Below are 15596 nucleotides of genomic sequence, written 5' to 3'. Positions count from 1 at the left end.
TTTTATAATATGCATCTAAAGTGCGGTTTTCAATAGCTGGAGGAAAACGTATCGGGTACATATTCTTCCATGAATTGCAATTGAAAAATTAGATTAAACACAGTAATTCATTCTATCTCAGTTCATTAATGTGACCCTATCATATGAATATCTATGTTTTTATACCACATAATTAAACTGAATGCATTTCTATTCAGTTACTTGGGATAGATTTCTTTCAAGTTATGAAATGTAGCCCAAAGTATATACAACTTGGCATTTATTTTTCACATGAATAGATACAATAATTTCAAGTAAATTACAACAATAAAGTGCAAAATGTTTTTTTTAAAAAGTATGGAACTTTTGAATAGTAGTATGAAATCCTGTTTAGTTGTACAAAACCTTTTCATTTCTATGAGTTACGTGGACACCACTCCTGTCTTAAATTTCTGAAAATGTGGAAAATGGCATTAAATCTTAGCAGCAGATTTCCATTTAAAGCTTAAGCAATGATTTGAATCATTCATGCAGATATTTATGTTTGTGTTTCCATGTGAATGTTTATTTATTATTCCTGATGATCCGTGAATTGCAAAGTACCTTCCAGGTAGTGCTATCCATTTTTTTCTATCCGTGTTTACCTAAAAAAAAAAATAAAGTACGTGTAATTATGCATTTAACATCGCTGAGTAATGTACACAATAGATATTACATGCCTATGACTTTTATTCTGGTAAAGTCAAGCTCAATGTTGATTGATTTCATGTTATTCAAACAGGAACGTTCATCTAAACAGCTTTTAGGATAAATTAATGCATTTACCCAAACTACCTGGAGAAGGGAGAATGCCATTGGTTTTCAGTCAATGGAATTGCTTTGGATTCTAAACCAATCAGCAACTTAACAAGGCAGAGATAACTTAATAAAGGAATACTTTTCAAAATTTTGAATAATATGAAAATTGCTTATTATTTTCTGTCATCAAGTTTGTATTTCTTATTTGTATAAGATGCAATGTGTCCATTTTCAGAACTTTTATTTTATGGCTTAATAAAAACTGCCTTTTAAACACACTTTCTGTATATAAACAAAGCATATGTAGAAATAACCAACTTATTGAGCAATACCAGCACTCTAGCCCATTAATCTCCATCCTCTGAATGTAGCGGGGTACATACCTTTGGTTGAGGATGCAATTAAATAAAATCTGACAACCACTGATTTGAAACAACTCATTGAGCAAAACAGGTAAATGACGTAGTAGTAATTAAATTATAAAGATGTATGCTTTTTTGCAATAGTATGGTGAAAAGGAATTATAGAAAGTCACATAGCAGAAATAAAATTGACTGAGCCTTAATTAATACTTACTCATTGGAAAACCATGATCACTTTAGTCCCCTTCTCAATGTGGTTATTCCACATTGTCTTAAAAAATTGGGCCATAATGCCCAGCTTTGGTTTTAGAGGCATTGGTAAGGGAAACAATGTTTGCCTTATTAATGCTTTTTACAATTACATGAGTTGCCTGGTAGTTGCTTACAGGCCTTGGAGTAAAAAAAAAAAAAAAAAGAGGCAAACAGCTTCTATAGTGGTTGGAGGTAAGCAGGGCTGTTAGTTCTCTGAACTAAATGTGAAAAAAGACATAATATTGACAGGAACAATTAATGTACTTACCTTTTGATTTTTTGCAGCTTTTTACAATAAGTGCTATTGAACATGGTAGAAAAGTAGCAAAGCCAATACAAAGCAGCACAATTTGAATTATCTCCAGCAGCTTCATTGGGAATGTTACGCTGTTAATAAATACATCTGCTGATTCATCAGAAATGGTGGCGCTCTGAAAAATATAAGGTGGGCATAGAAGTATTAATATAATATGGCTCAGCATACAACAAGAGAAAAGTAGCATAATAATGTTTAAAACAATGTCAGCTGATGTTAAAATACTACCTTACCTCATTCAGCCATAACACAGGGAACACAAAATCGGAACTAAGATTTGCCAGTACACTGAAAACAGAATACCAAATATTAGTAAAGAAATATGTATCCTGTTAGTGGCATATATACAAAATTAAAATGATGTTAACAATAATGTAGCGACCAAAGACATTGCATAGACATATAGCTAGAATATTATTGAAACTAATGTGCAGTTTACTAATCTATAGATGTTATAATGTGATATTAGTATTGAGTATTTGTTTCAAATATACATTAAACATGTTTATCCTAATTCGACAAACCTGTTCCCATAAGTAACAGCACAAGAGAGATGTGGGTGAAAAAGAATTGTGTGTATTCTGACAGCTCAATTACTGTCCTGTATGGGAAATGAGGTGTCATTGTTCAACATCATAGGTTAAGAAACAGACTTTTGCTTCCTCCACTAGACCCAGGAGAAACAAAAGATAGATGGCAGATAATAAAATAAATATTGGAGAAACATAAAGTGGAAATCATGACACTCAAAAAGAAAAATGGTAGAGAAATGGCTTTAAATGGGAAGAATATTGATGCAATGAAAAGTGGGCATGACGGGAGCAAAAAAGAGACGATGATGAGGAGATATGAAATAGTAGAAGGTGATGTTAGGCCATGTCCTGGTGCCAGTTATGGAGATAGCATGGAATGGTTATGAGTCTCGAGCAATGAAACAATAAAAGGTTGGAGATGCGTAGAATGATAGAAGCTGAAAATATGGAATGAAATGTACAAAGTAGAATTGCCTGACCTTGGTAATTCAATAGATGACTAGATAAAGTATGTCACAACATGGATAATGAATAATGAGCAAAATTACTACGTCCAAAGCAATAAGAAGGTATGTTGCTAGTCAAATTGCGATATTGTCAACTCTACCCCAGAAATGTGCTTTTTTTATTAGGTTTTTAAAGGGAATTCTCTCTAGTTCCAGTATTAATAAATAAAAACATCAAGTGCAGAATACTCACTGTATTTTTTCTTGTTTCTGAAAAAATAAATTCACTTGTAACCTTTTAGAAAAGTGCATTGTGAATCCAGTTATCTGAAATCAGAAAACAACACTGCAAACTAAAATATCATTGTGTATTATGACACATTCATTCATCAAATAATGTTGCACAAGGTGTGTGGATGTTTACAGGCGACAAAGAATAATTAACACCTTGAGCAAAATATAACTTTGTACCACATAGTAATTGATTGATGGATGATGTGCAAAAGTAACACTCACACTAAGAATAACATAGTAAATTAACACCCAACATGCACACACGCTCACACCAAATACTTGCATACATATACAAAAATATATACTGACATACTGTATGCATGAGAACACCATGCACTAACACACAGTGTAATGACATGCAAAAAACACACACATTCAAACACCGCAACATGCACACACTAACACCATACTTTTTGCCATTCCCACACGCCAATACACAAACACACACAGAGCTGCAAATCTACTACTGCAAGGTCACATAATGTATGTAATGTGACCCTTCTGGCAGGCTCGCTACTAGGCGCCTGGGTGCCAGGCACCCGCTGCTCCCCTGCTAATGTGCATTATTGAGTCAGAACTTACTGGTTCCACATCTACATATGTTTTATGTTCTTCTACAACAGGCTTCAGGCCATCCACAGATTCCAAAAGGAAGTCGCTTGCATATAGATAATGGGGCAGTGTAAGAAAAATTGGTTTGTCTACAGAAAATACAAATGTATATTAGTCCTTGCCTTTACAGGAAAGAAAGTACACCTGTTCAACTACATTGCCATCTAAAGCTAACAAGTTTTATCAGGCATCATTAACCATGCTAAGGTGTGCAAATGTGTGTTTTTGTCAAATAATTAGGAACTTGTTAACCCTGCCCTGCTGATTACTGCACACTTGACATTGTATTTTCCAAATTATGTTTTATGACTTAAAATGACCATTACCTATTCTGCCCAACCTGGTGTTTATTCATTAATCACATGGTTTTAATTACAGTAACAGTAATTTCCTTGAATCTGAAGCCTACAAATAGCATGCAATGAACTGATATAGTCGTCTTCTTTTATTGGATAGAAATGTATTTCGGTTTTGTTTAATCACTTACTATTTTGGCATTTTCTGAGATCTAGTACACCTGCTGCAGTGCAGTTTCTTGAAAGCTCCATTTCTGTGCAGTAGCAATAATTGTCCTTATTTTCCAGTGGAGATGCAAGTGCCGTTTGTGGAAGTTCAAATCGATATAATTTAATTCCCTTTAACACATATTCTTTTTCAAAAACTCCATATATTGATCTGTTTTAAAGGTAGCATAATGTATTTTGAATTATTATTATGTCTTGAGTATATCTTGATATATTGATCATTATACACTAGTTCTTTCCTAATCAGAACACGTCAACCAAACTGGTGGTAAGAAGGAGGCTTTAACTTTCAATGGATAGCTGTATATATTTTTGTACAAATAGGAACTAAAACAAAAACAGGAATGAAATCTTGTAGGTAGACATGGTTGTCACAACAAAGAAAGCTTACAAGAGAGAATATTCTCCCAAAACCATGTTAGGCATTAGTCTTCAAATACTTTGGACACGTTAGAGTGAATTTCAATATATATTTCTAGAGTTGGTAACTATACTCAACTTGAAAAAAAACAACAGTAGGATTTCATGCATGGAGAAACATTTTTCTTTAGGTGACATTTCGCTTTCCAAAATTAATTAATTCGCTTGCAAAAACCCAAATTTTGAGGAATGAAACTAACTAAATCAGAAAGTTTTTTGCATCTAAATTGTATTTCAATTGTAAACCAAAAAATATATGAATTTCAGGAAGAGTAACTGGTGGCTCTAGACTGTCAATACTTGCTAACATAGGAAGAATGTCAACACATACCAGGTAAACACCCCAACCACCTGATATGCCTTTACTGCAGAGACATCCTTGGTAAGTGACCTGATAAGAAGTGCCAGTAGGTCAAAGTATTACATTTTAAACAGAGCCTTCCCTTAAACTCCTTTTACAATGTGTGGGTGCACTTACCTACAGATCTCAGAAGAAAAGAAGTAGAGTGGTTTCGATTTATCAACAAATGGTGGGAATGAAGCAGCATCTGTTCCAAAAATGCAACATTTTAAAATATATATTTAAGCTATAACAGGTTGTTTTATAGGGTGATCTATAGGTCAGCGGACTAAGTTTCATTGTAACAAAAGTATTAGGTCCTGTCTACCCATTGTACAGTTCTAGAGAATACAGTGGCGCTCTATAAATATATAAATAATGCAATAAATAATAATGTTCAAATAGGGAGTCATCCAAAATATCACAGGACTGAAAACAATGTCAGGCCCCAGTTCTACATAAAAAGAGTTGTTTATTGAAATAATGAGTTATTGTTGTTATTGGTGGTTATTGCACCATCATACTCAGCAGCACTTAAATGCAAATCACTGATGTTGCAATGGTGAAAAAACAGCACCTTAACTTGAAATTAATAATTCAAGTACTTGTGTTTATCTAATATCATGGTATAATCTTATGCATACCATGTGATTATTATTCATGTGTATGTTGTGCATGTATGTTGAACTGAAATATTCCCTTTGCAAGACAAAAACAAATTTTTTTACAAAAAAATGTGATTTTGGAAACAATGTAGTTGATTTGCCCAAGTTTTTGTGATCCATTGTGTTCAAATTAAATACAGGCTTACAATGAGCTATCTTTATAGCATGCTGGTTTACATTTATTTAATGAAATATGTTATATATTTTGCATGATCATCTCTGAAAGTCCCCAAATCAGCACATTAGTACTGAGGCTTTTTATCCACAGAACCGCATATGTCTGGCACTTGGACATACCTGTACCGTTAATCATGTCACAGTAGTCATTCATCCAGTAAGACAGTGTTCTAAAAAGAGCAATTCAAAAAATAAATGACATGCCTTGGAAAAATCCAAAATATATATAGTGTTCTCTGCAAGTTAATATTGGCATTGCCTGCTCTGAAAGGCTTATGTAGCATTTTAAGAAATATTATAAAGCATTTACCTTTCACCCCTGTACCTATCTATTATTGCAACTTTCTTGATGTCATCCTTTCCATTATAGACAGTATAGGGACCATCTGCTGTATTGTTGTACTGTAAGAATTAAGTAAAACAAAGCACGTTAGCAAATTTCAGAGTTTCCTTAGTGAAACACTATTTTACATATGGAGTTAATCTTCATGGACTTAAATAGATTTTATAGCATTTAAGTATTATATTGAGTTTAGAATATGAGATTTCTGTCCCTTTTGCCCCCATCTGTAGGGAATGTACTAAGCATGGTTCCTATACTTGGTCTGTAGTGCCCCTACAAGTGATTTAGTGGGACTACTCCTATTAATTTCACAGAAACTCAAAAAAAAGCTTTACACCACATAGGTAAATTTTTTGTATATCTATTATTTTAATCTATTATGGTGCCAAATATAGGCTTATATGCCAAATTAGGACTGTTACTCAAGTTTAGCTTAAAAAATACTTGTAAACATCAGGTAATACTCCAGATGTTACAGGACGATAGTGCTATGATCCTTATATCGTGGCTATTGTTGCAGATGGGGAAAAAAAATCAAGAAAATAGTGCTGATCATTTTATCATAATTACCAGAACAGGTTTCATTGTGTTTCTTTAGAATTTATTTTCTGATAGATAGAAATTAAAACTTACTGGGTAGAACACTCCAGTTGTCTTATCTTTTATCAGTGCATCCGGTATTTTTTGCAAAAAAGGATCTATGTAACCCCACAGAAGCTCTCGAACACTTCTCTTTTGGAACAATGAAGAATTAGATTCCCGAATAAATGCATTCACTAGCGCTGGATATTGTGGAAGTAAAGCAGGTGCAGCCTAAAATAAAAATGCAAAAAAGGTTTAGTTACACAACAAATTTACATAAAATTAATATTATTAAACACACATTCATCACTTTTGGTGCATATTCCATATTAAACAAACTGTGACCAAAACTTTTCCCTTCCACTACTTTTCATAATGTAAAATTGTGCCATAACACACATGACAACTGCACCTAAGGATTTTGTACATTATTATGACTTATATTACGTCGGGGTTGTCTTTTTCAGCATTCCTTTCCTCTTCCATGATTACAAGCTTGTAGATACATGAGATATAAAATAGTTAAGTATAATACCGTATTGGCTCGAATATAGGCCGCACTTTTTTCCCCCACTTTAAGACTTTAAAGTGGGGGGGCGGCCTATATTCGGGGTCTAGCGCCCGACGCCCGGGACATGCAGTTCCGGGCGCCCGGCAGGCAGCGGAGTTAGGATACAGATCCCCCGCAGCGGTGCAGGGGACCTGCATCCTACTCCCCGATACGCTCAGACAGCCTCCCCTGCCAGCACTTCCCACGGGGAGGGGTGCCGGCACGGGAGGTTGTCTAAGCGCATCGTGCGGATGCGTTTTACCTCTGCATCTCCCCCCCGGACTTACCGGAGCAGACTCCCGGGTGTCTTACGGGGTCGGCGGGGGACATCCGGCACCGGAAGTTGTATTGCGTAGATGTCCCCCGCCGGCCCCGCAAGACACCCGGGAGTCTGCTCCGGTAAGTTGGGGGGGGCAGAGGAGGACAGTGCCAGCGTATCTCGGGGAGGGGGGACAGTGCCAGCGTATCTCGGGGAGGGAGGACAGTGGCAGCGTATCTCGGGGAGGGAGGACAGTGGTAGCGTATCTCGGGGAGGGGGGACAGTGCCAGCGTATCTCGGGGAGGGAGGACAGTGGTAGCGTATCTCGGGGGGGGGACAGAGTGGCAGCATGTTTTTTGGTGCTTTTTTTAAAGAAAAAAACTTTTTCTTTAAAAAAGCACCAAACTTTTAGGGTGCGCCCTATATACGGGGGCGGCCTATATCCGAGCCAATACGGTATATATATTATATAATGTTTATGAGCAATATTGCGTTCCTCTAAAAGTGTAGAAAAAGGTATGAATATAATGCGTATGTTGCATTTTAAGTATTTAATACAGTCATTTTAGTAGAGGTTTGGTAATTAAGTCTTATGTTCATGATAAAATTGTTTTACTTACAGCAACAGCAAGGTTCAGCACCGTATACTGATCATGCTCTGATCCAATAGATTTGCTTGGCTGAAAGATGGCTTCATTTGGCTGCCAGAATGATACAGTGCTATTGTGGTTCTGCGTCACATTAGCTTTTGGTAAATGCCGAACCCTTTAAAACAAGTGAAATAATTTTTACCTTTGTAAGCAATAAGTCCATAGCAGTATAATGATAGATAGATAGATAGATAGATAGATAGATAGATAGATAGATAGATAGATAGATAGATCTGGTGTGCAAGATAAATGTTGCTAGCCAGGCAGGTCGGGCGTTTTGCTCCATTTCAATAGAAGCTAGCCTAATTTGCATGTTATTAAGCTAAAGGAAAAATGGTCTGACATTGAACGTTTCATTTTGGAAAGGCTCTGTAAAGATGGCTTTGTAAGGTAAATGTTATTTTGTTAACTTTATACTGGGTAACTGAAGTAGCCTTTACAATCACAAAGAAAGCTCTGAGTTTGTTTTGCGTTTTTTTTCTGTTTGTACTGACACGCTGATAACAAAAATGCATGTGGCTGTTTTAGCCAAAGAGAAAATAGTCATTAGTTGAAGTTGAAACCTTTTATTGGGCTAACGTAGAAAAAGAAAGTGAACAACTTATCTGTTTGCATTTTTTGCAGATCCACTAATCTTTTGTCCCCTTCTGTATTATGTAATAAGCCCCATTGTCTTTCTACTTCGGTAATGTACAGTTGTGCTCAAAAGTTGCATACCCTGGCAGAAGTTGTGAAATGTTGGCATTGATTTAAAAAAAATGACTGATCATGCAAAAAAATTATTTGATTTGATTATGAAGCCATGTATTATCACATAGTTGGCTTCTTTTGAAGTCATAATGATAACAGATCACCCAAATGGCCCTGATCAAAAGTTTAAATAGCCTTGCATGTCTGGCCTTGTCACAGACACACAATGGCAATTAATGGCAATTAAAGGTTAATTTCCCACACCTGTGACTTGCAAGCTAGATACTGAGCCAATGGGATCAGAAAAGACCTGCGTAACAAGGTAATGGAACTTTATAAAGATGTAAAGGGATATGAAAAGATATCCAAAGCCTTGAACATGCCAGTCAATACTGTTCAATCACTTATTAAGAAGTGGAAAATTCTGGCATCTCTTGATACCATATACGCTATGTTTGGCGAGGAGTCAACAAGGTCTATAGTGAAAAGAATACCGTCTGTGAAGCATGGTGGCTTACTAATGTTTTGGGGGGGTGAGCTTTAAAGGCACGGGGAATATTGTGAAAATTGATGGCAAGATGAATGCAGCATGTTATCAGAAAATACTGTCAGACAATTTGCATTCCTCTGCACGAAAGCTGCGCATGGGACGCTCTTGGACTTTATAGCACAACAATGACCCTAAGCACAAGGCCAAATCGTCTCTCCAGTGGTTAGAGCAGGAAAAGGTGAAGCTTCTGGAGTGGCCATCACAGTCTCCTGACCTTAATATCATCGAGACACTCTGGGTAGATTTGAAACGTGCGGTTCATGCAAGATGACCAAAGACTTTGCATGACGTGGAGACATTTTGCAAAAATTTGGGGCCTCATAGACAACTATTACAAAAGACTGCCCGCTGTCATTGATGCAGACTTTTGAACAGGGTATTTTTTGTCGCCATGTTTTGTTTTAGGATTGTACCATTCTGTTATAACCTACAGTTGAATATGAATCCCATAACAAATAAAAGAAATGTGTTTAGCCAGCTCACTCATGTTTTTTTTTTTAAATGGTACATATATTACCAATTACTCCAAGGGTATGCAAACTTTTGGTCACAACTGTATACTAGATAATAAAGCCCGCTGTACTGCAGACGCAGTGGACGGAATGATAATTGTTACATAACTCTTTGTAAACAACATTTTGGGTATAAACTCTTTTATTTGAGAGTACCAAGCAACCCTGAGGGAGAGAATGAGAACATTTCACCTTGACTGCCTTTTCAGCTGTAGCTTCAGAAAAGACATACAATTGTCAATTAGTAAATACGAGTTGGGACAAATATATTCCAACCTTACTTAAAGCCTGACCCTTTCTTTTGTTAATGCTTATGGCAAAATCAACATGGTACCCATGCTACTGTAAGCAACAGTTTCTCCTCTCAGGTATGACACTGGTATCAATCGATTTTACTTTATGGTAAGTGGATGTTTTGCTGTTAATTTCGCTTTTAAAGTTATTAAAGCAGTTACTGAGCTCTTCCATTTGAAGACAATACAATGACAAACTGTGTTACGCACTTAATTAGTTATCAATGTCTGTCTTATTCAGGGAGAACACAGAATTGAAGAAAAGGGTAGATGACAGTGAGAACAGTGGGGAAGTAAAGAGAAATGAGGAAGACAGAGAAAGGGAAAGGTGAGAGACAGTGAGATAGAGAAGAGATAATGAGGGGAATGGAGAAGATAAAAAGAAAAGAGGGATAATGGGGATAGAAGAAGAATAAGAGATTAAAGAAATATAAATAAAAATGGGAGGTGATGTGTTTGTATTTTGAAAGATTGAAAGTGTGTGGCTGCAAGGACAATTTTGGGGCCTGCTGCGGAACAGGTGATTGTTATTATGTCCTGAGATTTGAAACTAAAGAGAGTGTACTTTTGTTTTCACACAGCTGTGTATGCACAAATTTTAATGACATTTGCCAGTTTCGTTAATTTGCATGAATGTCTGAAAATGAGGAAGGACCCCAAGCAGAGAGCTCCAAATTTGTATTTGCGGTTCTGTCCCTTTCTTGACTTTCACTCACTGTTACTCTGTTTTTGAAAAAAAAAATACATCTTCATCAATATGATGCTGCCACCACCAACCGCAGAATCCCAAGTTAAGCCTGACTTGTGTCCAAGATAAACCTAACGTGTGTGTAACAGTTGGATCCTAACTCATCTTTGTCCTTTCCCTCTGTAGAGCTGCCACTGCCCCTGTTTCGTCCAGAACATCATTTCCACAGGCTGTTGGCCAAAGAACACATTTAATGTACTAGATCAATGTACTATTGGCACCAGTGTCCCTGAATGAAAACTGTACTTTTGAGAAATTAACAGAGAAAGAGTGGATACACAGGCTGTTAACTTGTAGACCATTGTTATCGTTACTCTTAGCCTGCGTTACTCTTATTATATAATTTTAGTAACATGCACTAGAAAAATTCTCAAACTCTAAAGCACAATAGAAGAAGGATGAAAGAAGAGAATCTGATGATGGAGTTTTGCTGGGCTTCGTGATATACCCAATGTATCAAATAATAAAAGCACAATAGAGAAGCTCACAGACGATAAAAAAAATGACAGAAGACACTACATTTTACATAAAATAGAGCTGGCTTGGTCCTTTAAATCTAGCATGTTAGTCAAGTAAAGTATATTGTTAATTACTGCAATATAGTACTTAGCTTCAAATTGTAGTGCTAGTTTTGTAACGAATATAGCCAAGCCAACTAATTTCTAGTCAAGTGTCCGCAAAACCTCTTAAAATATGTTGTGTCTAAGGTATATATACTGTTAATTCTCCAAGACTGGAGAAGTTAGTCATAAAATACAAAAGAACAATCCAAGAAATATAAATTATTACTTACAGGTATGTGTATGGTCCTCTTTGCCTAAGTATTGGTTTCTCTGCATTTAATACTCCATTAGGATTTAAAACTTCATATACCCAAAATTCCCTGTAGACTGGGCTTCCAGGCACAACCCAGTTTTCATAAGCAATGGTTCCTTCCTCAATTACTGCTTCCTATTAATAAGAAATATTTAATAACTTGAGAAACCTCTTTTAAATGTATTGATTCTCAAAGTTAGGACATATTCTCACACGTGAATATAAAATACAATGTAAGCAATTATAAGATGTCTGTTGCAAAAGCAACCTGATAGCTGAATGTGATGGGTGATGTTTCACATATTAATCTATACAATATAATATGCTAGATTAAGTATTATAGTCGCTTGTTAGTGATTGGGAGTCTATTATCTGATTAATTATATTTCAAATTTCCATGTTCTTTTATAAATGTTTTATGTGTGTGTGTTTGAAGCATTTGGTTTATGCTATTCCTCTCGATAAGGAGTTCACTACTGTGCCTGAAATGTATTTGCAGTACCTCATACTGGTCAATAAGATGCCCCTACATACTTCCTATCACCTTGTAAATAATGGATATTATACTTTAAACTGTCTAAACATACTCCAACTCTGAATACATATATATTGTATATGCTTATATAGAATAAACATTTTTGTAATCATAACAGGGCCACATTTTTAACAGACAATATTTAAAAAAAAAATATATAAAGATACAGTACCTTGTCTATTTCATCACTGATGATTTTGTCTCCCAAGGGAATTAGAATTCCACCTAAAATAGCCAGCAGCCCTCCGATGACAGAACCAACAATAAGCCAGTACTGTGCCTTGCAGCACATTGTGTTTATCCAAACCCTACTGCGAAACAGGCTTGAAACCCAGCCCTCAGTTTCTTTTATAGTCGTTTCGTGCTTGGGTAGATAATATTAATATTACTGTTAACTGTGCAGATAATAGGGAAAAAAATCTCGGTCATTAAAGATCAAAGTGCAAGATACAAAAAGGAAAAGATAAGATAGTAGGTCTTGCAAACAGTGCTGGATACATCATGGCACTGACTGTAAGTGTCTATAAAGTGTTGAAAGCTTTGCAAATAACATTTGTATGAATGACTGGTTGAAGCAAGTTTATCACTGCTCTTTGATTTCCTAGAGCACTGTATCATTACATATTGTGGATAAATATTTGTACATTAAGCATTTTAGCACTTGATCAATTGACAAACCCACTACTGGAAGGAAAGGTTTCTTTTAAATTAAGCAATGTTGAGTATTAAGGCAAGGATGTACTTTCCATCCAAAGAAGAGACCTTTAAATTATTTAAAGCTTATGCGACTAAATCTGTTCCTCTACTGGCCAATTAAAGTTACCACCTTCAACGCTATCATTTCTTAGGCCAATACAATGTCCATTTTCTTGATTAAGGCTGGGATGCATAACAAAATGTTTTAGTTTTACAGTTGGTGAAGAGCATGCCACACAAGCTAAACAGGCAGGGTATATATCCGTGGCTAGTGTAATTTAACAACATTTTGGCCCACACCAATATCATCTATTTTAAGATAAGTCTAGTCAGCTTGGGAATTATGAGGGCCCATTTCGTCATGTGTATTAGTTGAGACGTTTCAAGTGTGATCTGGCTTCCTTACAGTGCTACATTTTACATTTCCATGTGCTAAATAATCCTTAACTTTATGTTCTTTATTGTTCTTTTTTAATCTCCAAGTCATCCTCATTGCCTTGAGTAAGTCTCAAAGAATTCAATGAAATCGCCAAACATGAATGGAGCCCAATCAACTCAATGGAGGATGCAGTACAAACCCTGAAGGGCCCTTGTACAGAGTACAATATATACAGAAAACATGAGTGAGCAGGCAGAACACTTTTTACTTCTTATTCAACTGAAGGTTATAACAGAATGGCAGAATCATCAACAAAACATGGCAACAAAAAAAACAATGAAATGACCCATGTCCAAAAGTCTGCATACCCTTAGTTCTTAATACAGTTTTTAATATTGCCCCCTTAAGCGTCAATGACAGCGTGCAGTCCTTTGTAATAGTTGTCTTTGAGGTCCCAAATTCTTACCGGTAGGAATCTGAACTGCAGGAATTTAACACGCTTGCTCGACACGGAACACGCACTGGGAGGCCTGGAGTTGGTAACAGGGGCTCTAGCGGTGTAACTGTAAGCACGGGTGGTCGAGAACAAGCCGGGGTCAGGAAACCAGAAGTCACAATAGCCGTTTAGCAAGCCGGGTCAGGATATCAGAAGTCCCGATAGTCGTTTAGCAAGCCGGGGTCAGGAGACCAGAAGTCACGGGGAAAATCAGGAACACGGATAGGCTCAGAGGTAGCAAGAAGCAGGAACATCCACATTTGGGGCCACAGTACAACTGAGCACCGGCATAGCTGTAAGGTAGTTTTAAATAGCCCGGGGGGGGGGGTTCCTAGACGTCTGGAACGAAACCGCGTTTTCCATTGCCATAGCGACGCGGCTCAATCCAAGAAGCGGTCTGCCTCATAAATATTCATGAAGCGGCCGCTTCGTGGAGCGGTAAGCCGTGAGCAGCGGCGGCCCTGCAGGGGAGAAGACAAGGAAGTCTGCTGTGTCCCCGAGGTAAGTGCCTTACATGTACATTCTTTGGATTATTTGGTAATGCATTTAAGCGTAGATCAATTTGGGCAGTATCATAGTTCTGGTGTCACTTTATCGATATCTGTAGAGGATATGTTCTCTAGCACCCTGGCCCATTTAAAAAGCCCTCCCCGCGAAAAAAAAATGGCCGCCGCCAAACCAATCATCAAAGACGGCAACATTGCCGGATTTTTATGGTATTGAGCAGTACCACCATGCAATAGGGCCGCAATGATGCTGTATAATATGGTATTATGTAGAATGCAGTATAATATAATGATAGGTTGCTGTGGATCTACATCAGGTAATGTAGCAGCTGTATAGTTGAATTTTTTGGAGATCTGAGGGCCAGGCTGATGTAAGGACATCTACGGCGTGATGCTTCTAGATCATCACACCAACTGCTTTGGAGCCAGGCCTATGCAGGCTGCGGGCTGTGATGCCACTCGAGCCGCAACTGGCTTGGACCCCAAGTGTTTCAGACACACTCAGAGGATGGCTTGTAGTGTTGCCCAAGCTTGTCCGTCCCACTATTCCCCTGTGCAAGTGTGATTTGGGTGCTAGAGAGGGGAGTCCTTCTAAAACTTGGCTTTTCTCCCTGCCCCTGTAAGTTTTTTTTTTTTTAAATATTTATGCAAGGGGTGAACTCCCTGGTGTTTCAAGTCACATTTGCAACATTCAGGGTAATTAATCTGCTAGTTACCTGTTTTTTCAACTAGTATACACTTCCATACACTCGACTTAGTGGAAGGCAAGTGTATACAAGATGAGGGTTATTCTTCCAAGTACAAATGCAAGGTGACAATATATATGTTAAACTTTGAGTTTATATGTTATCACTTAGACAATAATTATGGTAAAACTCAAGATGTATCTGATTTTACTTGTTAGCCGTTTTTTGCCTTTTACAGCAGCGTCATCTAGTGGGCAAGTTTGTTTTAGGCCAACTGATTTGATGCATTTTGTTATATTAAATGTCTTTATATATTGAGGGGTTTTTTTCTTCTTATGACTACAGAGTAAGTACCGGTAATTTTCTTGTGATCTTTTAAATACCTTTTGCTATCTGGATCTTTTTATTTCATTGCCCAGACTTCAGTTAAGTCTCATGTTCTGACATGCGAACATTAAAAAATATATATATTTACTAATTATGCAAGTACATGCCCTATCCTTAAACTCTCCACAATACACACACAAAATTATTATATGACAAACTATATAACTAGAAAGAGTGCAAGCTGGCCAGTGATGATAATG

General features: G+C 36.9%; 1 protein-coding gene across 1 annotated transcript; it reads right to left on the bottom strand.

Annotated features, from left to right (window-relative positions):
* Window positions 1-242: 242 nt before the first annotated feature.
* On the bottom strand, window positions 243-12580 carry CD36 (CD36 molecule). Its single transcript, XM_053465477.1, has 13 exons — window positions 12419-12580; window positions 11689-11846; window positions 8073-8217; window positions 6695-6874; window positions 6029-6120; window positions 5839-5888; window positions 5015-5084; window positions 4080-4267; window positions 3563-3681; window positions 2940-3013; window positions 1941-1995; window positions 1660-1822; window positions 243-623 (listed from the first exon to the last, which is right to left on the bottom strand). The coding sequence occupies exons 1-13, from the start codon at window positions 12536-12538 to the stop codon at window positions 610-612; spliced, it is 1428 nt and encodes a 475-aa protein (XP_053321452.1). The 5' UTR covers window positions 12539-12580; the 3' UTR covers window positions 243-609.
* Between the last annotated feature and the right edge of the window lie 3016 nt (window positions 12581-15596).

This window comes from Spea bombifrons, chromosome 4 (genome assembly GCF_027358695.1).
Source record: "Spea bombifrons isolate aSpeBom1 chromosome 4, aSpeBom1.2.pri, whole genome shotgun sequence".
Classification (NCBI taxonomy): domain Eukaryota; kingdom Metazoa; phylum Chordata; class Amphibia; order Anura; family Pelobatidae; genus Spea; species Spea bombifrons.
The sequence above is the reverse complement of the archived record's forward strand: the minus strand, read 5'-3'. Positions and strand labels throughout refer to the sequence as shown.